General features: G+C 40.3%; 1 protein-coding gene across 1 annotated transcript in view; it reads right to left on the bottom strand.

The window, feature by feature from the left end:
* The window catches only part of TMPRSS11D (transmembrane serine protease 11D), a 50,383-nt gene that overhangs the window by 14,829 nt on the left and 9,063 nt on the right, over positions 1-26,491 (bottom strand). Inside the window, exons 2-7 of the mRNA XM_079776083.1 lie at positions 21,713-21,834; positions 20,094-20,212; positions 11,117-11,184; positions 9,121-9,278; positions 4,555-4,593; positions 1,913-2,090 (exon numbers count right to left, since the gene is read on the bottom strand). Of these exons, the coding sequence (XP_079632209.1) occupies positions 1,913-2,090; positions 4,555-4,593; positions 9,121-9,278; positions 11,117-11,184; positions 20,094-20,212; positions 21,713-21,834 (684 nt within the window). The remainder of the gene's footprint in view (positions 1-1,912; positions 2,091-4,554; positions 4,594-9,120; positions 9,279-11,116; positions 11,185-20,093; positions 20,213-21,712; positions 21,835-26,491) is intronic.

Raw genomic sequence — 26,491 nt, 5'->3', positions numbered from 1 at the left:
TCCATTTCTTTCATTTGTGATGTTTCTTTGTCTCTGCATTTTTGCTGCTTCCCTGAGTTGGTTAGTGTGCTAGGTGTTCTATATGCCCAGTGGGTCGGCCTCCCCATTTACCTGAGGTGGACACTCTTGGTGCACTCCTTTGTGGACTGTGTATACAGCCTTGTTGTAGTTAAGTCTTGATTGTTGTTGGTATCACTGGGAGGAATTGACCTCCAGGCCAATTGGTTGTGAGTATCAGCTGTGTTTATGCCAGGAGACCTTCTGTGCTGGAGACAGCCTTATGGGACCAGACTTGCAAAATTGCAAAAGCCTCTGTGCTCAGCTTGGATGGGGCAGAGTCTCAGGGCTGAGCAGACAGCATTGGCTTCCCATCAGCCCTGCCCGAGGCCCTGCGTCTCAGTGTCCCTCAGTAATTGCTGCAAGCACTTCTGAGAGAAAAATGCCCTTGAGTTTCACCCACTGCCAGACAATCCAGTTTCTCCCCCAATGAATCTGGATTCCCAGATTCTCGCCCAGCACTGGAGTTCAGAGCAGTCGGGAGCTTCCGGTTCCCTCCAGCCAGTGGCACAGTCAGCAATCAGTCCTCTCTGCGTGCACTTGTGCATGTGCCTCCAGACCTCTGCCTTTTGCGACTCACCTGAGTTTCCCCCTGACAGTCCAGATTCCCCCCCCACCCCCCCGTAAGAGCGTGGGTCCCTAGGAGCTCACCCAGAACTGGGGTTCAGTGCATTTGGAACTGGGGTTCAGAGCAGTCAGGAACTTTTGACTCCCTTCCGCTACGGAAAGCCAGCGGCAACTTCTGCAGTCAGACTTCTCTGCACGCACTCGCGTGTGTGCGCCTCCAGACCCCTGCCCGCTGCAGCTTCCCCGAATCTTCGAGTCTCTGTGTGCCTTTCTCTCTACCTGACAGTCCAGACTACCCCCATATGAGCCTGGGTCCACGGGGTTTTGCCCACAACTGGGGTTCAGTGCAGTCGGGAGCTTCCTTCTCCCTCCTGCCAGAGAAAGCCAGCCAGGCACTCAGCCGCCCTTCTTCTCTGCACTCGTGTCTTCGTACCTCAGCTCTTTGCAGCTCCTCTGATTCTCCATGAGCTTTTCTCTTTCCTTCTAGTTGTAGAATTTCCACTCAGCCAGCTTTCCTGTGGTTCTGGATGATGTCTGTTCTGTCTTTTAGTTGTAGTTTTGAAATTGTTGTGCGAGGCAGCAGTTTAGGTGCTTACCTATGCCGCCATCTTGGTTTCTCTGTTGCCAGTCCCCAAATTTCCTAAGTTTTATAGCTAAGATTGAAATTAAACATCCTATATAATAAAAGCCTAATATGCAAAGCAACTGAATGGAGGAACGATTGGCAGAACGACTGGTCACTATGATGTGCACTGACCACCAGGGGGCAGACGCTCAATGCGGGAGCTGCCCCCAGCCCACAGGCCTCAGACCAGCCAAGGCAGGTGCCAGTGGGGGGCCTCCCATTCCCTGATCACCTTTTCGGTTGCTCCACAGGCAGCAGTGGGGGGCGGGCAGCAAGCAGGCGATGCCAGGCCAGCCAAGGCAGGTGCCAGTGGGGGGCCCCTGATTGCCCCACCAGTCTCCCCACAGATCGGCCCTGATTGCCAGCCAGGCCTAGGGACCCTATCCGTGCATGAATTTCATGCACCGGGCCTCTAGTTCTGACATATAAATCTTTGCTATTTACCATGATAATATACAATTACCTGAAATACAGGAATAAATCAGCTAGCTGAAGGTGAAAAAATATTTTTGCTATCACGAATAGGAAGAAAATACTTATTTTTTTTTGCATTGAATTATTTCTGACTCAATCTAATCATGTTCAGTCCTTAAGGTATGGGTGGAGTCCTCATGTATATGTCTCTCCTAGTTGTTCCAGATGGGTAGGTAGCTGTGGCCTCACCTTCTGAAGCAGTGAGCTGCTGTCAGGATCCATGTGTTACTGATCAGGATGCCGCCACAGTGGTGCACGCCATTCAGCTGTAGACTGACTTGCCATGGCCAGTCTCCTTCCTCAGCCTTTGTGCCTCCCACGATTCTCTCTTCAGACAATGATATTAGGTTCGGATGGGCCCCACATTCTAATGAGAAAAGGGCATTAGTGTTCTGGGAATATCATGATTCATTTACTTTTGGGAGATGTTGCAAGAGTTCATCATTTATGACTTTTATGTATTCTGTCTTTTATGTATTCTTTCCCAGGACATGCTAGCCTTTCTAAAAGCATGATCAATATGCTATATTTTTAGACTATTTATGTGACTACTGTTGCTTCTAAATTGAATTTTAGAGAACATTTCTGAAGTTAATTGGTGTTGTCGCTTCAGATTCTGGAACAGCTTCAAAATTCTCTGGAATTCCTCATGAGCTGGGGTTGGTTATGATAGGTCACTGTTGGGTTCATTAGGAAATTTCTATCTTCTCTGTAGCCTCACTACTCAGACTATTGTCTGTGACTTGCAGTATGGGTATCTCTGGGAGCTATTAAAAATGTCAATGCTATATGGAAACAACCTAAGTGTTTGTCAGTGGATGAATGGATTAAGAAAATGTAGCGCGTGCGCACACGCGCACACAAAATGGAATAATTGTATAATGTTTAGCCTTAAAAAGAAAAACATCCTGTCATTTGCAACGACATTAATGAACCTTGAATGTGTTGTGTTAAGTGCAATGAGCCAGACAAAAACAACTACTGCATGGTATCAGAAAGTTGTTGTCAGGGGCTGAGGGGGACTGGGTGGGACAGGGCAGGAGCTGGGGTGAGGGGGAGATAAGGAAAGTTTGGTGAAAGGGTACAGACTTTAGCTATAAGGTGGATATAGTCTGAGAATCTAATGTAACACATAGTGATTACAGTTGATGATACTGTATTGTATAATAGAAATTTTCTAAGAGAGTAGATCTTAACTGTTTCACACAAAAATGGTGGGGAAGGGTATATATATGAGCTGATGGATGTGTTAATTAACTACATAGGGGAATCTGCACTATATATATAAACTGGACAACTTGATGTTGTCCAGTTTATATTTCAGCTTGCAATTTTATTTCTTAATTATACCTCAAAGCTGAAAAAGGAAAAGAAATAGTGACTCTCAGACCCACACTAGGGAACAAATCAGAAACTACATTTCCCCCTTACTTTGTTGAGGAATAACTGATCATTGTAATTGTGTATTTAAAGCGTACAATGTGATGAGCTGATATACACGTACATCATTGAATAACGAAGAAGATCAAGATAACACATCCCTCACCTCACATATTAGTAGTTAACTCTTTCCTATGTGTGTGGTGAGAATGCTTAAGATCCTGTCATTCTCAAGAATATTTTGTGGATCTAAAGTAATTCCTTTTCAAGTAATTCCTTGAAAGTTGCTGAGAGTATATCTTAAACATTCTCACCACACACACACAAACAAGGTTTATTTAAACATGCTCAGCTGAAACTAGTACAAAATAATATTGAATATGAACTGTAATTGACAAAAATTAAAAATTTTAAAAAAGAATGAAACAAACAAATAAAAATCTTAAGAGAGCCCATGATCACTGCAATGGCCAAAGCTGAAATGGGCTGAGGTTGGCCAGATACTCAGTTCCTCTCGATTTCCATTCCCATGATTTACTTCCTCTTGTTTATTACTAAGAAATTAGAGGTAAATCAACACCACAAACTTCTATTACTGGACCAGCACTAAGGCAGTGATACTGCTTCAATATGACAACCATCCAAAGGCTTTTTTTGGTAACAGACTTCTCAGATAGAAAAGGGCTAGACTTTAATTAAGAATATACATGGAACATATATTCCTTGGTTGTACCACCAACCAAATCCTCTAAAAATTTACTTAAGTACATTTTCACAAAAATGAAGAAGCATGCATTAAATATATAATAAAGTTAAACAACACTCAGAGTAGCATTATCTTATAACATCATTTAAGTATCTGAAATAGGCCAGTTATTGAGGTATATTCAACTACTTTCTGACTACATTTTATCATCAGAGAACTGCTGTTTTCTAGTGATTACATTTCAGCTATCCTAGCCAGAGAGTATGCAGAATGACAGTGGTAGTGTCTTTTTCTTTAGGTTATCAACATAAAACTGGCAACACGTTTTATAATTTTAAAAAATTTATACATTATAATTAACATAATTCCACAACAAAGCACACTATTCTGGTAGTTAGGAGAAGCCATAATGATATTACCCAACATAATTTACAATTCTACAGAAGTGTCAGCATATGATCAGGGCAGGAAAAGCTATCCAAAGCTGCCAAGAGATTTCTTACAAGGTCACACTTGTTACAGATTGGGAGGGATGCCACTGCTACCGCTTCTTTCCTCAAGGAGGGGAAAACCTGAATCGCCCATGGAATCAGCAGTGTCATATTTCAACAACACCCCACGTGAGTGAACTGAACTAAGTATAAAGATATCACCTCAATAGACACTGTCTTGGCAAAGGGCACAAATGATCATTTACTCTGTATATTCTGGTAAATCATATTTACAAAATAATTTTAAAAGTTACCTTCATTGAACATATTTACTGCTTCTTGGTCATCAAGAACTGGTGTCAAAAAAACAAAAAGACTGAGATTAATACATTAAGGACTGTATATAATTTTATTGTAATTTCTTAAAGGGTAGCCCTCAGACAACTATAATCAGAAATACTTGATAAAGATTTATTATATTAAAAAAAAGGAACACTTGGACAGCTGCTAAAATACAGGTTCCTAGGCTCCTCATTTAGTAATGACATCACTTCCACCAATGGCTAGACATCCGAAATGGCCTTTGAACTATTTCTTTCTTGTAATTTTCACATCTTACTGGTTTCCACATTTTGTACCTTCTAGCTTCTAATTTTTCTTTCAATTAGCCCCATTCTCTCCATCCTTTTGGCTATTACATTAGTTCAGGCTATTACATCATCTGACACCTATACTCTTAAAATAACCTTCAAATTGGGTTCCTTTGCACTTTGCATGCATCCATCTCCATTTTACCAGACTGATTTTTCTAAAAATGTATATCAGGTCATATCCTTCTCTGATTGAAATCAACTTAGTATTTCCTATAATCTAAATCTAAACTCAGACGGGTTATCATGCTTTCTAAAATCAATCTATGTGAATTTATTGGCTGCCAGAAGTTTCACAGGGCTTTGGTATCACATCTGCTGTGTAGTGTCAGAGGAGCTAAAAAATCCTTTTAGAGGCAAGAAGTAAAAAGAGCTGACCATTGCTTTTCCTCTTTTGAACAAGAGAGACTTGACTTCAAATCTTAACTCCCCTACATGTTGAGTCACTGACCCTGGGCAATTATCTAGCTTTTCTGAGAGTTAACAATAAAAGTGTAAGATCTGATTGTTGTGAGGATTAAACAAACTGTAGTGTTTGAGTGTCAGCAAGTTAGAAAGGACATGACCAGCCATGGAACTGGAGCAGTGTCTTGGAGGTCTGTTCTGTGCCAAGGATTAACTCTTTACTTGCTGGCAGAGGAGATGGGAGTCCAGGGTAGAACTGGAAGGACTTGGAGGGGCTGGGGAGAAAACTTTGTGGTCCTGGTGCAATGATTGTTTACCAACAGATTTCAAATTGCTTTTTTCTCTGTTGGTTAACAATGAGATTAAATAGCAGTCCAGTGTGGGAGCCAGCAAAATCCTTTAATCTTGAGTTTATTGTGAGGGAATCATGGTTTACTAAATGTGTTATGAGACAAAGTTGGAGGAGTGTCCTTAAATTTTATGCATATATTAAGTAATTCCTTTCTTTTAGTCATGCAACAAATATTAATGGAGTATTTATTATACTAGATACTGAGTAGTAGAAGGACAGTAGGATCAACAAAGCAGACTGGTTCTTGCCTTTAGGAAGCTTACAGAAGAGGATGAAGACAAACAGTATAAAAATCACATAAATAATTTTGTAGTTTTCTTTGAGATAAATGCTATGAAGGTAAATGAAAGAGTCTGTGACAAGGGTAGGTAATTGAGTAATGGAAGTTAGAAAAGGCTTGCATTAGAAAGTAATAATTCTGATGAGAACTGACAGATGCTCAGGGGTGATCTAGGGAGTGTTATAAAAAATGGGAACAATGTGTGCAAAGACCCTCAAGCAGGAAGAGAGGAGCTTGGCAGTTGGGGAAAATGAAAGTATGGCCAGAATGAGCATGAGAGTGATATAGTATGAGACTGGAGGGGTAAGTATGAACCAAATCATGCAGTGCTTTAGATGAGGTGGCAATATCCTTTATTGTCCTAACCAGGACACTTAGGGGGCAATAATTATCATGGTTCTTGGGACAGCTGGCATGAACTGAGACTGTCCTGGGCAAACCAGAAAATATGGTATTCCACTTAAAGGTGTGTGTGTGTGTGTGTGTGTGTGTGTGTGTGTGTGTGTGTTGTGGGAAGCTGTGGGAGGCTTGTAAGCAAGATCATATTTGTATTGTAAAACATTGCCTTAATAAATTTGTGGAAAATAGATTGAAAGGGGCCAAGAAAAATATATAAGGAGAGCAGTATGAAGGCTGGTGCAGAAGTTCAAATGAGAGATGATGTTGGCTTGAATCAGAGAGGTAGCATTTGGGATGGAAGAAAATAGACATAGATTCAAGAAAGATAATTTTCAGAGAGAATATAGGGATATTGCTAAATCTCCCAGTTTTCTTCTTTATTCTACAAGTATTTAATAGAAATCTTACAGTTGCATGCTCTGTAAATTGGTGGGGATCATTAAATTGGTCTCTGACTTTGAGAAGCTACTTACCATTCCTGTAACATACATACAATTGAACACCTGACAACATTCCTCATGAGGAGTATTAAAAGGGAAAATTAATAAAGATTTTTTAGTAAATGAAATTTACTATATGAATTCTAAAAGTATCTTCAAACTTTAGAATGTTTCATATTAGAGGGCTACATATTGTACCTAGCTTTATAATATACTAGAGGCCCGGTACATGAAATTCGTGCATGGGGGGCGGGGGTGGGGGAGGTGTCCCTCAGGCCAGCCTGCACCCTCTCCAATCTGGGACATCCCTCTCACAATCCAGGACTGCTGGCTCCCAACTGCTCGCCTGTCTGCCTTCCTGATTGCCCCTAACCACTTCTGCCTGCCAGCCTGATCACCCCCTAACCACTCCCCTGCCAGCCTGATTGATGCCTAACTGCTCCCCTACCAGCGTGTTTGCCCCTAACTGCCCTCCCCTTTAGGCCTGGTCACCCCTAACTGCCCTCCCCTTTAGGCCTGGTCCCCCCCAACTACCCTCCCCTGCAGGCCTGGGTCCCATTCAACTGCCCTTCCCTGCAGGCCCGGTCACCCCCAAATTCCCTCCTCTGCCGACTTGGTCACCCCTAACTGCCCTCCCCTGCAGGCTTGATTGCCCCCAACTGCCCTCCCTTGCAGGCCTGGTCCCTCCCAACTTCCCTCCCCTGCTGGCCATCTTGTGCCGGCCATCTTGTGTCCACATGGGAGCAGGATCTTTGACCACATGGGGGCAGCCATCTTGTGTGTTGGAGTGATGGTCAATCTGCATATTACTCTTTTATTAGATAGGATACAGGCCTGGTGCATGGGTGGGGGCCAGCTGGTTTGCCCTGAAGGGTATCCCGGATCAGGGTGGCGGTTCCCTTGGGGTGTGGGTCGGCCTGGGTGAAGGGCCTGTGGTGATTTGCAAGTCGGCCACACCCCCTGGTGACCCAAGCAGAGGCCCTGGTATCTGGGATTTATGTTTCTTCTACAATTGAAACTTTGTAGCCTGGAGCGGAGCCAAGCCTCCTGCTCGCTCCATGGCCAGCAGCCATTTGGGGTTTGTGTATCTTATATAATTGAAACTTTGTAGCCTGGAGCAGAGGCCTAGGCCAGCCAGGGCTGCAGAAGCTTTTCTTCCTCCATTGCCGGGGGCAACCCTTGCCTCCTGCTCTTTTCAGCTCAGTGGCTGCCGCCATTTCTGTTTGGATTTGTTTGCCTTCTATAACTGAAACTTTGTAGCCTTGAGTGGAGGCTTAGGCCAGCAACGGCAGGCAGAAAGCTTGGCTTCCTTTGTTACTGGGGAAACCCAAGCCTCCATCCTGCTCTGTGTGGCTGTAGCCATCTTGGTTGGGTTTATTTGCATATTTGCTCCTGATTGGCTGGTGGGCATGGCTTGTGGGTGTAGCAGAGTTAGGGTCAATTTGCATATTATACTTTTATTAGGTAGGATTGTTTTCACAAAGTTTAATTCCAAGGGGAAATAAGGCCAGTTTCTCATTAATTTAAAACATGGATTAGTTACACTGAGGGATATATTGAAACTAGGGGCCCTGTGCATGAAATTCATGCACTGGGGAAGGGTCCTTCAGCCCAGCCTGCCCCCTGTCACCTACTGGGAGCCATCAGGGGATGTCCTATGGATGGCTTAAGCCCACTCCCCATTGGGAGCTGACCTAAGCCACAGTCTGGCTTCCCTTTGCTCGAGGCGACCAGGCTGATCAGGGGAAGGCGCCCACCCCATCACCCCTCTGCTGCAGCCACTGCCAGTCACCGCAGCTGCCCAGGTATTTTCATCAACACAGACCCCAGTCCCTTCACCATGAAAAAAATGACAACTTTCTTTAAGCATTTTCAAGATGTGTCTTTCATAGAATATGACATTTCTTTATTTTTCTTTTTATCCTCATCTGAGGATATGTTTCCATTGATTTTTTCCTCTTCCCTCTGATCCCAAGCTCAGCCCCTTCCCAAGCCAAAAGCCTCCTCCCCAGGTTTAGGCTTGGGAAGGGGTTCCCCCCAGCACTTCCCCAAGCCTAAAGCCTCCGCCCCAGGCTTTATGCTTGGGAAGGGGTCCCACCCCCACACCTCTGATCACAGGCTCTGCCCCTTCCCAAGCCTAAAACCTCTGCCTGATGGCCGGCTGGAAGTGACCTGGGTGCCGAAGAGGTTCCCGGACCCAGGCATGTATGCAAATTGACTGCCATCTTGGTTGGGTTAATTTGCATACTCGCCCTGATTGGCTGGTGGGCGTGGCTTGGGCGTAGTGAAGGTGCAGTCAATTTGCATATTACTTTTTTATTAGGTAGGATAAAATGGTAAAAAAAGGTACTTGCCTGATACATCAGTTGAAGGGTTTATTTCCAAGTTTCCAAACTTATTCAGTATTTGACGTAAAACAGACTCAATTCTGCTTTTCATTGATGCTGCATTGTTATTTCTAGAGAATTTAAATTTCATAACAGTATCTGCCATCACAGCACTGCCTTTTTGCCTAAAAACCATGAAGATATTTAAAAAATGGATAATTATGATATTTTTCTGCCACAGAGAGGGAGAATATATTTGCAACTCAGAAAGTGACAAATGATTGGTACCTACTATAAATATAGAACTTCTACAGATCAGTAAGAAAAAGGCTAACAAGAGAAAAATAGAAAATATATAACTATGCAATTCAAAGGAGAGGGATCCTTAGTGAAAGATAAACATGTAAATAGATGCTCACACAGGACAGTGTTTTATACTTACTAACTTATTTGATCATCATAACACCCCATCAAAGAGTCATGTCACTTTCTCTTGGGAACTGTGAATAAAAACTGGCTTTTCAAGGGTAATCATCTCTTGATGTGTTGGCTTTCTGTACCTCAAATTCTCCATTAACACACTATATTTTAATACAGAAGGGAAAGGGAAAAAGTGTGCGTATTTCGGGCAGAGGGAACAAAGGTCTGAGTTAAGGAGAATGAAGAACTGAAAGAAGTCTAGTGGTGAGTAAAGAACAGAGTGGAAAGTAGTAAAAGATAAGCTCAGAGATGAAGATGGTAAGAAGTCAGATAAAGGAAGGTTTAGTAAACTTTTTAATACATATATAAATAAAATGTCTTAAGGAGATATATATATATATATATATATATATATATATATATATATATACACACACACACATATGTACATGTATAAATACACACATAGTGTGGATTGAAGGAAAGACAGAAATTAAAAATGACTCATATGTCTTTCTTGAGCAACTGGGTTAAACTTTTGCCATTAATAGAGGTATGCAACACTAGAAGAGTAACACTTGGTGAAGGAGAGATGATAGATTCGGGTTTGGAAATAGCTTCAGCTAAGGGGAAAGTGAATAAAGGGAGAAGAAATACAGATAGCTCATTCAGTCCTACATGTTTGGAGAGCTGGTGGCTAGTACAGAGACTTTCGCAAGAAGGTAGTAAGGCGAATGTGCACTAAAGTGCATTCTGGAAAATACTTGTTTCATGGATTCTGCCCACTCCTCTAACCCTCAATAAAATTTATCTGTCCAGAGCTCTATTTCCATGGCTTCTTATTAGGTGACTCTACAGAGAATAAGAAAAACTAATTTTCTTGTGGTATTAGTATTTGAGAAAGAACTGAGTCATTCTTCTTTCTTTCAAAGAACTTTTGCATATTACTTGAAGGATTGAGCAATGTGAGCATTTGAAGCATTTGTGGTAGGGTTAATAAAGCGTGACTATTTTAGTTGTGAATGCTTGTCTTATCACATCATGTAAATAGGTACACATTCAATTAAGGCAGGAATGGCAAATAGCTAGCATGCATGCTGCTACTCCCTCTATTATTAATTCATGACAGACATGCTTGCATTTGCCACAGCATCTTTATATTACAGCATTCCAGGCAAACAAAAACCCAGAGCCACTTTTGATGGTGGCTATAGTGTTCTGATCTTGGATGTATAAGGCCAGGATCACAGCACTGCATAACTCCAGGGGCCCCTGTTTACATAGACTGCATTGTGAAGGGTATCCACTGAATTTATACAATAGGATAGCCCTGTTACTGTACCTTCACCCAAATCTCTCTCCACCCTTTTCTCTTTTTCCTACCCAAAATTAAATGTAGTTATTTATATTAGTAGGTAAATAGGTCATATCTGACATGTTTTGTTTTTGTTTTGGCATTGTTTTTTAAACTACTTATGATACTATTCTCATAATATTGCATTGAATTCTGTGAAAGTTTCACTCATTATTTATGCTGTGAATAAAAGTCAAATGGGCTAAATTGCATCCAAGCTTCCATATTTTTTGATATTGTTCCACTCACCTCAGTTTGACAACATGAGCTCGGATGAATTGATTTCTTAAATCTGATTCTTTGAATGTTGTAGTAATCTGTAGAAATAAAGGGGGGGAACCCTCTGTAATTACAGTTCTTCTCCTTAGTCCTTGCTTTCAACCTCATAGCATGAGACTTAGGTAAATGAGGTATAGGGACTTGAGTAACTAGTTCAGTTCAGTTTAGTTCCATTCCATTTCAGAACACATGGGATTGATTTAGGCAGGTTACATAAACTTTTGATGCAGGCCCATTTCTTCGTTTATTGCACAAAGATGATAGTGAATAGGATGTGTCTTCACCAGAAGCTATTCTAAACACACTAGGATGCTTTACTCAATGAGAGCCCGTGTTATGTGATTTGGTGGCTCTTCCTAGGGCGGGGGAGGGGGGGAGGGCAGGAACCAAGCCAACATCAGGGAAGTCCACTGATACAACTTACATTGTGTAATCCTTTTAACAACTGTTTTTAAAAGGGTAAAACCAGATTAAAATGGATAGCAATGGAGATCTTGAAGAGAAGGGGAGAAAGAAGCAAAGGGCGGTCTTTTCCTTGATATTTCTGATTAATGCGTAAGCAACAGAGGTGTTTTTAGCATCAGTTGGTAATTTTCTCATCTGCCCTTAGCTATCTCCCCGGATCATTGCTCAGTCCCAGCAAGAATGGCCCTCTTGAAGTTTCGCTTTACAGTGAATGAGGAGTGGTTCTAGGACTGGAACAGTTCCCCCAAATTGCAAGTCAGATATAGTAAGGTTTTGTAATTGAGAGTGGATTCCATTCCTTTATACTGTGAGGTTGCACCAAGGTTGAGTTGGATACGAAAAGATGAAGGTAGGAAAATAAAGTAGCATGCTGAATGCTACAGTAAGCCAGATTTTGAAGCCGATTCTTGTAAGTGTAAAGTTTATGCAATCTCTTCCACCATCTTGTATTTTACTTTTTCAATATCCATTCCTATAGGCAGATATCAAACCAACCAGCTGTTTGACAAAATGACAATTTTTTTTTTCTAGAGAGGCCTTGAACATTTTTAAGAATGAGACTAGCCATTAGCTGATTGAAGAGGATGGAAAACCTCACAGGTGGAGTGAATGGAACACGCAAAATTCTGCAGTGGGAACAAATAGGTTGTGTTTAAAGAAGAGAAGGCCAGTGTAAGTGTGCAGCATAGAGAGCAAAGGGGCTAGGGTGATAGGAAAGGCCAGACCATGCAGCATTATCTTAAATAATGGGAAGTCACTGACATTTTTTTTAAGTAAGAGGAAAATATAATCAGACTTGCAATTTAAGAACAGTATCTCTGGCTGCATATGGATAATCAATTTTAGGGAAGAAATAATGCCAATTAGTTATGGTCCTATTTTAGTACTCTAGAGTAGAGGTGATGGCTTGGATGGGTGTGGTGGTAGCACAGAAGGAGAGGTATGAATGGATTTGAGGGAAATAATGTGGGATAAAACCTATAAGAATTGGTAATGAATTTGATATTTGGAATGACAGAGAACAGTATGTCAAGGATGAATTCTAAGTTTTTGGTTTGAAAAACTGAATAAATGACATTATCATTAACGGGTATAGGATTATTAGAAGAAGGCTAGGATGGCGTGAAAAGATCATAGATTTGGTTTAGGGACATAATATATTTGATATATTTTTAAAAAGTCAAGTAGAGCCCCGGCCAGTTTGGCTTAGTGGATGGAGCGTTGGCCTGCAGACTCAGGGGTCCCAGGTTCGATTTTGGTCAAGGGTATGTGCCTTGGTTGCGGGCACATCCCCAGTGGGGGGTGTGCAGGAGGCAGCTGATCAATGTTTCTCTCTCATCGATGTTTCTAGCTCTCTGTCCCTCTCCCTTCTTCTATGTGAAAAATCAATAATATATATATATTTTTAAAAAAGTCAAGTAGAGATATCAAGCTGGCAAATGGGTGAAAAGGTCTGAAGTACAAAAGAAAAGTCTGGGCTGGAGATAGAGTGAGTCACTAGAATATACATTTTGGTTCAAGTCATGCTCATGGATGAGATCATCTAGACAGAAAACAGTATGAGAAGAGAGGAGGGAATAGGCCAAAGCCTGGAGGAAGTCAACATTAAATGGCCTGTAGAGGAGCATGAGTCTGTAGAGGACATAGAGGAGTGGCCAGAAAGGTAGGATAAGAAAAACAGGTGAACGTGTGGCACAAATATCTTCCATGGAAATCACAAAATCATAGACTTTTTGAATTAGAAAGTACTATAAAAATCATCTAGCCCAACAAATTTTTTTTACTTATGAGTAAACAGAACCAGAAAAGAGAAGTGAATTGCTTAATATAACAAACAGAAGGTTCCAGGACTAGTTCACTGCTCATTAATGTAACAATGTTGTCTATGGGATAAGGATAATGAGGGTACTGATGTTACCAATGGGAAATTATATGATTCTTGGATTTGTGGTCAGGAGACCTTGGTTTAAATTCTGGTTCTACAACTTTCCAGTTGAATGGCCTTTGATGTTTCTTAATCTCACAACCTTTGCTTACCAGCCTATAAAAATGATTTATTAATTCGTATGGCTGTTATGAGTTGAAGGTTAGATAATATATGTCAAAGTGCTATGTAAACTATAAAGCACTATTTTAAAGTATTTTCATATTATGTTTTATGTCTTTTTACAGAAGGATAAATATATGATTACCAAAATCATACATCAGAAGAATTTCACAGGAGATCTTGCTTTGACAGGTGTTTAAATAGATTCTAAAGCCATAGTACTCTAAGTAGTTTGGTACTGTGAGGCAAGATTAATCAGTGGTAGGGAGTAGAATACAGAGAAAATAAAAGGAAGAATTTAGTGTATGATAAAGGTAGCATGACAAATAAATCAATTACACTATTTAACATATAGTTTTGGTACCACCACCTAGCTATTTCTTGGGAAAAAAGCTGTATCTCTATCTTACTATAAAATAAATTCCAGATGAATCAAAGATAAAATTACAAAACTGAAATAATTAAAGTACAAAAAGGAAATGTGAATGAACATGTTAGAATATTTGGAGTGGAGAAAGACATTTTTAACTTGGCACAAAAGTAAAAAATCATAAAAAGGATTGATAATTTTGGCTACATAAAAATACTGAATCTATTGGGCATAAAAAACCCCACATATAAACAAGGTTGAAAGTCAAATCCCATATCAGGAAAATATATGCAATATAAATTATAGATAAGTTTTAATATTCTAATAAGGGAAATCCCCCCTCCCCAGATTATGTAAAAAAGACAAATGCTCCATTAATAATAAAATGGGCATGCTCATGACCAGGAAATTAAAAAAATAAAATAATAAAAATAACTTATTAATATATGAAGGCAGATTAAATTATACTGGTCATCAAAGAAATGCAAATAAAAATAATGACATATCTCTTTTTACTTATTGGAAACAATGAAAAAGATTTACAATGCCTAGTGTTAATGCTGGAGGGAAATTAGCACACTTATGTGTACTTATATACCACTGGTGAGAATGTAAACTGGGGCCCTCTGGAGTGCAATCTAGAAATTAAGATAAATGTTTAAAATGCATAAACTACACTCTATTGGTATAAAAAGGTGCTTGAATAAACACATACATGGGGAAAACAAGGTAATAGAAGAATTTTAATTCTTCAAATATTCAAAGCATGACTCTCCACTCCCTTATTCTTAGTGTGTGGACTGCAAATAATGTTTTCCTTCTGAAGAGTATAGTGTGGAAAAAGGAGGGAGTAACTTTATGTAGAGACCTGACAAATACTACTTCAGCCAGGTGATCAAAGTCAACAGTGAAAAGTCATGTTGCTAATATGCACTCCCATCATATGATGTAATGAAAATGACTCTTTTCCTCAGTGGTCTTCATCCCCCAAATCCATAATCCTTGTTTAATCATGAGGAAAAAAAAAACCTCAAAAAAACCTCAATTGTGGGACATTCTATAAAATACCTGGTCAGTACTTCTCAAAACTGGCAAGGTTATAAAAAGGAAGAAAAATCTGAGGAATTGTCCTAGTTTACAAGAGCCTAAGTAGTATTCTCGATGGGATTTGGGAACAGAACAGAAAAGTACGTTAAGTACAAACAAAGGAAATGGAATAAAATAAGGATCTTGGTTAATAACAATGTATTAACATTGGTTCATTAATTGTAACAAATATACTATTGTATGTCAGTGGTAATAATAGAGGAAGCTGGGTGTGATGTATAAGACAACTACATATTATCTTTACAACTTTTCTGTAAATCTAAAATGCTTCTACAATAAAATCTTCAGTAAAACCAAAGAAAACATTTGAAAATCTCTAGAAAAAATGTTTAAAATGCATAGATCCCATACTCTGATAACTCTACGTCTGGGACTATATCCCCAAAATATAATCATGCAAATGTGTAAGGATGTGTGAACAAGGGTGGTCATCAGGATATTGAATATAATAGTGAAAAACTGGGAACAATTTAAAACTGTCAATAAAGGGCTGGTTATATAAAATACTAGAGGCCCAATATACGAAATCTGTGCAAGGGATTCAGCTCTCACACTTGCAGCGGCTTGCCTCAGCCCTTGCAGCCCCGGCTTCATCTGGAAGGTCATCCAGAAGGTCATTCGGCTGTCCAATTTAATTAGCATATTATGCTTTTATTATTATAGATTACTAGAGGCCCAGTGCATGATTGAATCATGCACGTGTAGGGTCCCCTACACGCTTTCACTTTTCACGGTGGAGCTGGGTGCCTGTCTGCTGGTGCACCAGGCCTTTCAGAAGCCTCTGGCACGGCGGAGGCTTCTGAAAGGCCTGGTGCCGGAGCAGACAGGCACCCAGCTCCCACGCTTTTGATGGTCCGTGGCTGCTGAGGGGGGCTACCCTGCTCTTGAGAGGCGCAGGGGGCGGGAGTCCCGCCCCTGCGCCTCTCAAAGGCCGCTGAGGGGGGCTGCTGCGGACACCTGGCTACCCTGCCGTTGAGAGGCGCAGCTGGGTGTCCGTGGCAGGCCCCCTCAGCGGCCGCGGATCTGGCCGTTGAGAGGCACAGGGGGCAGGAGTCCCGCCCCCTGCGCTTCTCAACAGCAGGGTAGCCCCCCTCAGTGGCAGTGGATCCGTGCCTCTCAATGGCTGGATAGGCCACCCCGAGTCCCGCCCCCCAGCCTCCCGCCGCCTAATCGTGGGCGTAGCGGAGTGATGGTAATTTACATGTTACTCTATTATTAGATAGGATATATCTACACACTATAACACTGCTTAGTTATTTAAAATGGTACATTTCTAAATTTATTGATATTTAATTCTATAACATAATTTTGAGAGAAAAGAAGATAAATTAGCATGTATAGTCTGATTCCACTGACAGATAATTATGTGTCTGGGCACGTGTGATATATGCAATTTGCATAGAAAGGTGCCTGGAACATCAATATCTTAATAGTAGATATATATGAGTAGGAGATTTTATGCATGTTTCTTATTTCTTTATATTCTTGAATACTCTGAATTTTCTACATGTTTGTACATTATCTTTATAACAAGAGATAGTACTAAAAATACTTTGATTTTGATAATAAGGTATATATATATATACCAGAAGCCCGGTGCACAAAATTCGTGCACGGCAGGGGGTTGTCCCTCAGCCCAGCCTGTACCCTCTCCAATCTGGGACTCCTGGAGGGCAGTCAGACATCCCTCTCACAATCCAGGACTGCTGGCTCCCAACTGCTTGCCTGCCTGCCTTCCTGATTGCCCCTAACCGCTTCTGCCTGCCAGCCTGATCACCCCCTAACCACTCCGCTGCCAGCCTGGTTGATGCTTAACTGCTCCCCTGCCAGCCTGTTTGCCCCCAACTTCCCTCCTCTGCCAGCCTGGTCACCCCTAACTGCCCTCTCCTGCAGGGTTGATCACCTCCAACTGCCCTCCCTTGCAAGCCTGGTCCCTCACAACTGCCCTCCCTTGCAGGCCCGGTCCCTCACAACTGCCCTCCCTTGCAGGCCGGGTGCCTCCCAACTGCCCTCTCCTGCTGGCCATCTTGTGGTGGCCATCTTGTGTCCACATGGAGGCAGGATCTTTGACCACATGGGGGCAGCTATATTGTGTGTTGCAGTGATGATCAATCTGTATATTACTCTTTTATTAGATAGGATATATATATATATATATATATATATATATATATATATATATATATATATATTAGAGGCCTGGTGCATGAAATTTGTGCACAGGGTGGGGATCCTTCAGCCCGGCTTATACCCTCTCCAATCCAGGACCCTTCGGGGGATGTCAGACTGCCTGCAGGATCAGGCCTAAACCAGCAGTCTGACATCCCTCTCACAATCTGGGAACGCTGCCTCCTAACTGCTCGCCTGTCTGCCAGCCTGATCACCCCTAACCACCTCTGCCTGCAGGCCTGATAACCCCCTAACTGCCCTTCCCTGCTGGCCTGATCGCCCCTAACTGCCCTCTTCTGCCAGCCTGATCGCCCCTAACCACCTCTGCCTCAGCCCTGCCACTGTGGCTTTGTCCGGAAGGATGTCTGGATGATGTCCAGTCTAATTAGCATATTACCCTTTTATTAGTATAGATTATGATTTACTTTAAAAACATTTTTTGAGAATAAGAATAACAAGCTTAAATTAGGAAATATTTAATAATTTTATAATAATAATGTTTAATTTAATATTTTTTTTTGTCATTGGGGAATGGGTTCTAAAGACTTATTGTATATCTTCCAAATGTGCTGGTAGGGCTTTTAAAAAGAAATTAATGTAGTTTCTAGTTTTTAAATTGTTGAACATATGTTTTGCTTTATTATGCCATTTCTCTTCAAATTAGCCTTTTGCAATTTTACATATGCTCTACTGAGGATGAGCTGAGCTAACATACCTGGTCTCTCTGTCAGGGACTGAGTGATCTCCTGAGGGCTGAGGACCTCTAGCATCTTACTGTAATGACAAATAATAGGGTTCCATTCCATATGATGAAGCTGGGAGTCTACTCAAAACCCACCTTGCAGTTTGCTTCCTTCATTGAGCTAAGTACACAGCTGAAGCATTTCAAGATATCTTTGTGTGGATTTGAAAACTTCATTATGAGTAACTGGCCTCCTGAGATGTATATCCATAGTAGCATCTTCAAGAAATTTAGGAATGTCCATTGGCTTGAAGTCCAAATAATGGGATCTCATGATATAAATGATACAACTAAATATTTCTGTTGCTTTTTTCATACAGATTGGGAGGAGAAAGTAATAAGTTGGGGAGGAGAGTTGCTGAGATAGAAGTTTTATCTGCATTTCCATATTTTCTGTAATATTCCCAAATTCAAGCTCCTGACTTTTGGATCTTTTCTGGACCACTGTTATGGCCTTCTAAATAGTCTTAGTATACAGGCTCTTCTCTTCATAATCTAATTTTTACATTTCTGAACACAAATCTGTTGGATCCCGTTTCCATCCTGCAACCTCCAACTGAAGATTTTTGCCTACAAAATAAAGTCCAAAGTTGTTAGCTAAGCACCTTCTCCCCTCTATACTTTGGCTTATGTTTTGACTGTAGTGCGACTTACTTATCTTTACAGACAACCTGAGAAGTCATCTTTATAAGAAGCCACCTCTGATCTCCATGACTGAATGTAATTTATCCTCTCATCACAAACTCATGTTTGCCTTGCTCCCATGTCACGTACCCATTATATAGCTTGCATCATAAGTATTTTTAGATTTGTTTAATCTTTCATGTTAGACTTAGCTCCACAAGGTCAGGGTCCACTATCCATTTTTGTATGTTCACAACATTTGGCAGGATTGATTTTAATAAATGTTTATTGTAGGAACAGGAGGTTCCCATTCCTGACATAATAAACTGATGTTCTCAATGTTAATCCTACATCTACCTCCTGAAATAGATTCTCTTCCCAAATCATTCTAATTCTGATATTTTTTCTGATCTCATTAAACATTGAAATAGTATACCTAATGTCCCTTGCTCTAATTCCATGCTCACCAAGCAGTTGTCTCATAACTTGGCCCTCAGTGAAGTTTGCCTCCGTGGGAAAAATGTGTTAAACAAGCGGATGATTCAGTCCCCCAGCCATGATAATTTTTATTGTGGATTTACTCAGTGGTTCCCAAAATGTGGTCCTTGGATCACTAGCATCAGAATCACCTGAGAACTTGTTAGAAATGCAAATTGTTGGACCCATTCCAGATGTACTGAATCAGAAACTCTGACATTAGGGCCCAGAAATCTGTGTTTTAATAATCCTGCCAGGTGATTTTGTTACATGATCAAGTTTTAGAGCCATTGGATTAATTTATATTCTTAGGACTCTTCAGAAAGATAAGGGTTAAGTAAGCAACTCTGAGACTGGTCAACTCTGACTCTGCAGGGTTGAAGGCCAGGCCCTGTCTGTGGTAATAAAGAAACGCTCTGGGTTCACAGGTGAGGTTTTCTGGTAGGCAGCTTGGGGCCTCTTAAATTGAAAGTCCAAGTTTGCTTTGCATAGTTTCTATGTCTATCATTGAACCAAAGTGTGATATTGACCAAACTATGTTATTTTTGATAGGCAAACTTGTCTTTTAATGCCTATTATCTATGTGTGTGGTGTGTTTAGTTGGATAAGAAAAAAGGAATAAGGCAAATGGGTTTAACTGGCAGTCTCAGGAGAGCATAATAAATGCTCAATTTGCACAAATAATAGACTTATATTCTTTGAAGAAGTCATAATCATATAAATATGTATTTAATTAGACCCTTCTAACACTTTTCACTCATGACTTAAGAAAATGTGAATAATCAGTATACTAGCAGATTAACTTAGAAAAAGCAGAAACACAATTTTACCTTTGAAGAGAGAAAAATATGTAGAGCACCTAGCAATTGCAAATGTATTACAAAGTAATAGATTTATTATCGTATTTTTTATGATGGAATAAAGAAAAGAGATAATATTAACTTACCGCAGATTCAATTCTTCCAGTCAAATTTCTATACTCTTGTGTAGCTGGTGAATTTAACTTATCATTATATTTAACATTTGGGATTTCAAAGCTGCTAGAGTAAAAATAAGACTTTTTATCTGTAAAACAAAGAAAAAGCACATTACTAAGTACTTTAATCTTTATTCAGAACTATGGGAGGATATATTACATAATTTAAAAAATTGCTTCTATTAAATGAAAGAATACTTTAAACTTAATATAAATGTATTTATAATAAAACTAGAGGCCAGGTGCATGAATTTGTGCACAGGTGGGGTCGCTCAGTCTGGCTGGTGATTGGGGACAATTGGGGCTGGCTGGCTGGCCGGAGGGAGGGACAGCTGCTACTAAGATTGTGTTTTCAGAAGACAGATTATAAATTAACAAATACTTAGGTACATCCAAATTTTAGGATTGAAATTTAAGGTTATTTTATTTTATTTTGTTTAAAGTATTACAAATAGTAGTACATATGTCTCCTTTTATTCCCATTGACCTCCCCAGGCCTCCCCTACCCACCAACACATGCCCTCACCATTCCTCACCCTAGTGTCTTGCATCCATTGGTTATGCTTATATGCATGCATACAAGTCTTTTAGTTGATCTCTCACCACCCCAACCCTCCCCTTGCCTTCCTGTTGTAGTTTGACAGTTTATTCGATGCTTCTTTACCTCTGTATCTATTTTTGAAACTTAAGGTTCTTTAGAACATTTCGTTTTTACAATCTTTAATAATAAAAGCATAATATGCTAATTAGACCAGACGTCCTTCTGGACATCCTTCCTTCCAGACAAAGCCGCAGTGGGCAGGGGCCGAGGCCGAGGCAGCAGAGGCCCCCAGCTGCGGTGGAGGGTGGGGGCTCGAGCCAAGGCCCTTGCATCAATTTCATGCATCGGGCCTCTAGTTTTATCAGATTATTAAATGAAAAGAGAAATCATGGCATTAATGAAAAAACAAAATAGGCAAATTCTAGTATCAGAAAAGTACCAGGAAATTTTTTTCCTTTGGCTAGAATACTTTTGCCTGGGTAATAATGTTTATTAGACTAAAAAAGCCAAAATAGAAGAGAAAAATATATAGATTGAGGAAAAATATAGAAACAAATACATAGGAGATTATAAGCAAAAAAATATAATTATCTTAGGAACTAAAAGTGGCAATTAAGGCAGGCCAAAAAATTTTAAAATATTAGTTTCAGGTGTACAGCAAAATAGTTAGACATTTATATAATTTACAAAGTGATCCCCCTGATAATTCAAGTACCCACCTGACACCACACATAGTTATTACAATATGTTGACTATATTCAAGATGATGAACTTTACATCCCCTTTGACTATTTTGTAACTATCAGTTTGTTCTCTTTGAGTCTGTTTCTGTTTGGTTTGCTCATTTATTTCATTCTTTATGTTCCGCATATAAGTGAAATCATATGGTATTTGTCTTTATCTAATTTATTTCACTTGGCATAATACCCTCTAGGTTCATCCATTTTGTTGCAAATGGTAAGATTTCAAGGAAAGCCACATTTTTAATCTGAAAGTATATTTAGTTATTTAGACTGAAAAGTGGCACTTTTAATCTTCTGGTACTTACCAAAAGCTAAAAAGTGGATCAGTAGACCTATCGTCACTGCCAGGATTAACACCACTGCGACAACAACAAAAAGCACCACATATGGATTCAGGAATCTTGAGGTTGATGGCACCCGTGCTGGCCTTTGAACAAGAGAAAAACATCACAGGCTGCTCATTTCACGCAGAGAAGCTGTTATTTTAGTGCTCATGATCATATTCTGTCTTCTTAAACCTATTAGCTTGCACATGGTTCTATTTATGGAAAACCAAGTGATATATATATATATATATATATATATATATATATATATATATATATACACAATTAATTTTAGAAAGGAAGGGAGAGAGAGAGAGAGAAACATCAATGATGAGAGAGAACCATTGGTTGGCTGCCTCCTGCGCGCCCCACACTGAGGATCAAGCCTGCAACCCCGGCACTTGCCCAGACTGGGAGTCGAACCGTGACCTGCTGGTTCATAGGTTGATGCTCAACTAGTGAGCCAGGCCAGCTGGGCTGAAAACTAAGTGATTCTTGATGGGAATTTAGTTCTGGAAATAAACCTGACCTGGACAACATTCTTCTTAATGGTTTTTCTTTCAAAAATTTTTCAGCATATTGTTGACATGTAGTTTGCTAGAAGCATAAGGAAATATGGTTTGCAGTTGTTTTTCCTTCTTCCAGTTGATGAAATTCTCAAGAACCAAATTGTTCTCTGTTTTGCTATAACTTCTCCCAGGACCCTATGTGGAACACTTACTATAGTAATCTCCCTCACCTGGGCACCATCCCCAGGATTGTACAGAAAGAGATCATTTTGAGTGGGGCAAGGATGGAGGGAGTCAGAGCAGTAGCATTTTTCACAGAAATATTATCCTTATTATAAAAATGGGGATGTGGCCAGAGGCCGAGAGCTGAGGTCCAGGAGAGGAGCAAGCTCCTGAAATGAATTAGAACTGTACCACCAGCAGAGGATGTGTGTGATTTATTCCCTTTTCTCATGAATTTGTCAACTGCAGTGTAATCCAGTAGTATCTGATATTGCATTAGGCATATAGCCCAGGTACTATCTTTTACACTGCCTCCCTCTTACTGCACACACACTCATACTGGGGAGGTCGTCAGAAGAGCTGAGTGTGAATTCCTGTTCTATCCCTTGTTTGATTAGTGATTATATTGTTATTTATCTGAGACTTCCTTTACCTGAAAAATGGGAATAATCATACCAGCCTCATAAGGCTGTTTTTAAGATCAGGAAGGTTATGTTAGGTGCTGTAAACTATATATTTCTGGTTAAATCGGTTATTCACCAGGCTGTGAGCACCTTGAAAATAAAGATGGTATTCATGATGATGTTTCTGACACTTTTGTAGTGTGCCTGGCATACATAAGTGATTCATAAATATTTATGATATTTGCTGTATGTGTTAACACCTGGCCATGTTTCAAATTTTAAGATCTTGACTGAGCTGAAAAGCAGTTACATTTAGTCTGATTTTCATTTTTTTCCATTTGTTTTGCCAACATTCTGGGCTACATGTGAAGGGAATGCTCTGAGGTCAGATATTCCCAGACATTTAGGTTTCACAGCAGGGTTGCCTAGTGGTGTCTGGGCTCTGCCCAACTCACAGACTTATGAGAAGGAACCTCCTGGCATTTTGCGATGTACCCCCTGCATATCATATGTTATGGCTCTGGGACTAGTAACATGTCAGATTATTGGAGGTGGACATAGAATTGCCAACTTTCAATTTTAAACACATTAAAAATTGACCATGCCTGCCAGGCCAGTGTGGCTCCCCAGTGGAGCATCAACTGATGAATCAGGAGGTCATGGTTTGATTCCAAGTCAGAGCACCTGCCTGGGTTTTGGGCTCAATCCCCAGTAGGAGGCATGCAGGAGGCAGCTAATCAATGATTCTCATTATGGATGTTTCTATCTCTCTCCCTCTCCCTTCCTCTTTGAAACCAATAAAAATATATTTTAAAAAAATGACCATGCTCAAACATTATCATTTAGTAAAAAGGCATTTAAATATGTAAAAGTAGGAAGGACATAATCTCAGAATGATAAAAAAAAAGATGATGAATAATTAGACTTCAGTTTTAGGATGTCCTTTTACTCCATCGCTCCTATTTGTTCATTTTGCTCTACTAGTGAAACTGATGCTCACTGACACTGGTCCGGAGTCCAATGTTTAGGAACCACTAGTGGTAATTTACAAGTTGGAGAAAATTGGCACTTTGATATTTGTTGACTTTTGATCCTATTACTCCTGTTACCTTATGAGGTTGTCGTGCCAATGACAAGCAATCACCAATGCACATGGTGTTTAGCATTTGTGAGTTCAGTGAATATTAGTGGCTACCCAGCAGTAGGAGAGCCAAAAGGAGACAGCATTGGAGACAAGGGTAAACCTAAAAACCTAAATAAATTTCAAATCGATTGGACATCCTCCTCAACCAGGGATTAACTATTTCCAGAGGTGAACGTGTCAAGATTTATGGATGTGGAGAGAGAAGTACTGAAAAACAAAGTTTAAGTTGGAGGTCCAAACCCCAGAAAGCAAAAACATAAAGGCTGGAGTCAGCATATGCTTTAGCTTGGATGAGCCTCCCATGGGAATGACTGTAGAGCCAACTTTGCTTCAGTTAATAGAAAACTTCTTAAATTCAATGACTGAAAAGCATCATGAGACATATGACTCAGTAAACGATGGGTGTGGAGCTCAAATTATCTTAATCTCAGAAGCCATAGTTAATTGCATAAGAATGGATTGTTCCACCCTATACAAAATAGCTGAAGAAATGTCTGCTTTTTTTAGTGTGATTTGTCCCACTTTGTAAGTGGCTGGCTTTAAAGCTTATGACAGCACAAACTTAATTGTGGACAATATTTACTTTGTAAACTATTAGAGAAAATGTGTTCCAGACATTGTCTGAATTTATAATATATATATATATATTTCAGAGAGGAATGGAGAGAGAGAGAGAGAGAGAGAGAGAGAGAGAGAGAGAGAGAGAGAGAGAAACATCTATGATGAGAGAGAATCATGCCCCCTACTGGGGATTGAGCTGGCAACCCTGGCATGTGCCTTTTGCCAGAATCAAACCCGGGATGCTTCAGTCTGCAAGCCAATGCTCTATCCACTGAGCCAAACCAGCTAGGGCCAGTATCTGAATTTTGATTCACAAAGCAATGGTCCTGGACTGAAGTGGAGTGAGCAAGTTAGGGGTGAGGATACATCAGAGGGAGATAAAGTGAGAAAGGCAGGAGTAGGGTGTCAGCAGGTGAGGAGAGATCATTCAGGGCTTTGTATGTAAGGGCATTGGAGGTGGTGATAAGTGGTCAGAGTCTGGATATATTTTAAATTTAGACCATGGAAGATTTGCTGATGGTTCACTTATGAGATGTAGAAAAAAGGATCTAGATTGAATCTGATATTTGTTTCTTTCCAATCAACCTTTTAAAGTCTTGCAAGGGATTCTTTTCTTTTTTTAAATTTAAATCTTAGGTTCTAACACTCTCCCCTTCCCCTACCTCATTTGAAATTTATCTGTAGCTTTTCATGATCTTCAGGATGGCAGCCAGACCTTTCACATGGCATTTAAAGTCCATCATAGTCACCTCTGGAGCCTTATCTTCTGCCACATACTCACTTATCCCCAGCCAGACACCTGGCGAATTCCCATTTTATTCTTAAAATAATTCAAGCATCTTTCTTTTCCCTTCTTGTGCTCTCACTGCCCCTTATCTGATCTCATATGCCCAATGAATTTCTCTATTCTAGTCCTTATCCCTTCATGTGGTACACAATGATTGTATTGCCTGCACCCACATCTAGGCTGTAGCTCGTGAAAGGTAGAGATGCATAGATATGTCCCATCCTTAGCACAATACAAATTATGAATCTATATTGGGCCTTGTTTATGGAAAAATTGATGAATGAAACTGCAGAGATGAGTTTAAAAATAATTTTACTATAGTTTGGATGGACTTTAAATACAATTGTCTACCATCCATTCTTGTTTGAATACTGACACAGTACAGATAGGAGAATAATCTATTTAGTGCTTAACGTGTATTTGGCACTGGATTGAGTTTTTCTACATCATTTAACTTAATCCTTGTAAATAACTCTGGTTTATAGATGATGAAATGGAGGCTTAGTCACTTAGCTAGTAAGTGACAGAGCTGGAATGTGAATCCAGGTCTGTCAAGCTCAAACTGCAAAAATGTCCACAGAAGATGGGAGGAGGTTTTCTGCTAATTAGCACATCGTTGTTACTAATTTCTATCACACTTACTATGTTACTCTTGATTCTAAGAGATGGAAAGTTCAAAAATATTTGCACAAACCTTTTATTATAGGACTAGAGGCCCGGTGCATGAAATACCTGCACAGGTGGGGTCCCTCCGCCTGGCCGGCAATTGGGGTTGATCAGAGCCATCTGGCCCAGTCTCGATCAGGGCCAGTGTCTTGGGAGAGATTGCGGGAGGGCTCCAGGGTGTGTCTGGCCCCGTTTCGCCCAGTCCCGATTGGCCAGACCCCAGCAGCAAGCTAACCTACCGGTTGGAGCATCTGTCTCCTGGTGGTCAGTGCATATGATAGTGACTGCTCAGACACTTAGCATATTAGGCTTTTATATATATATAGATATGCACACACATACATTTTATATATGTGTTTACATTATATACTGGAGCATTGGAGTTATGAAGAATATGAAAATGGTTCCAAAGTGAAGGGACAAATTCTATTTTAGTCAGTTTCATTAACTCTAGATGGTTAACAC

This window comes from Cnephaeus nilssonii (assembly GCF_951640355.1).
Source record: "Cnephaeus nilssonii genome assembly, chromosome: 1".
Classification (NCBI taxonomy): domain Eukaryota; kingdom Metazoa; phylum Chordata; class Mammalia; order Chiroptera; family Vespertilionidae; genus Cnephaeus; species Cnephaeus nilssonii.
Note: the sequence above shows the minus strand (reverse complement) of the source record. Positions and strands in the feature narration are given on the sequence as shown.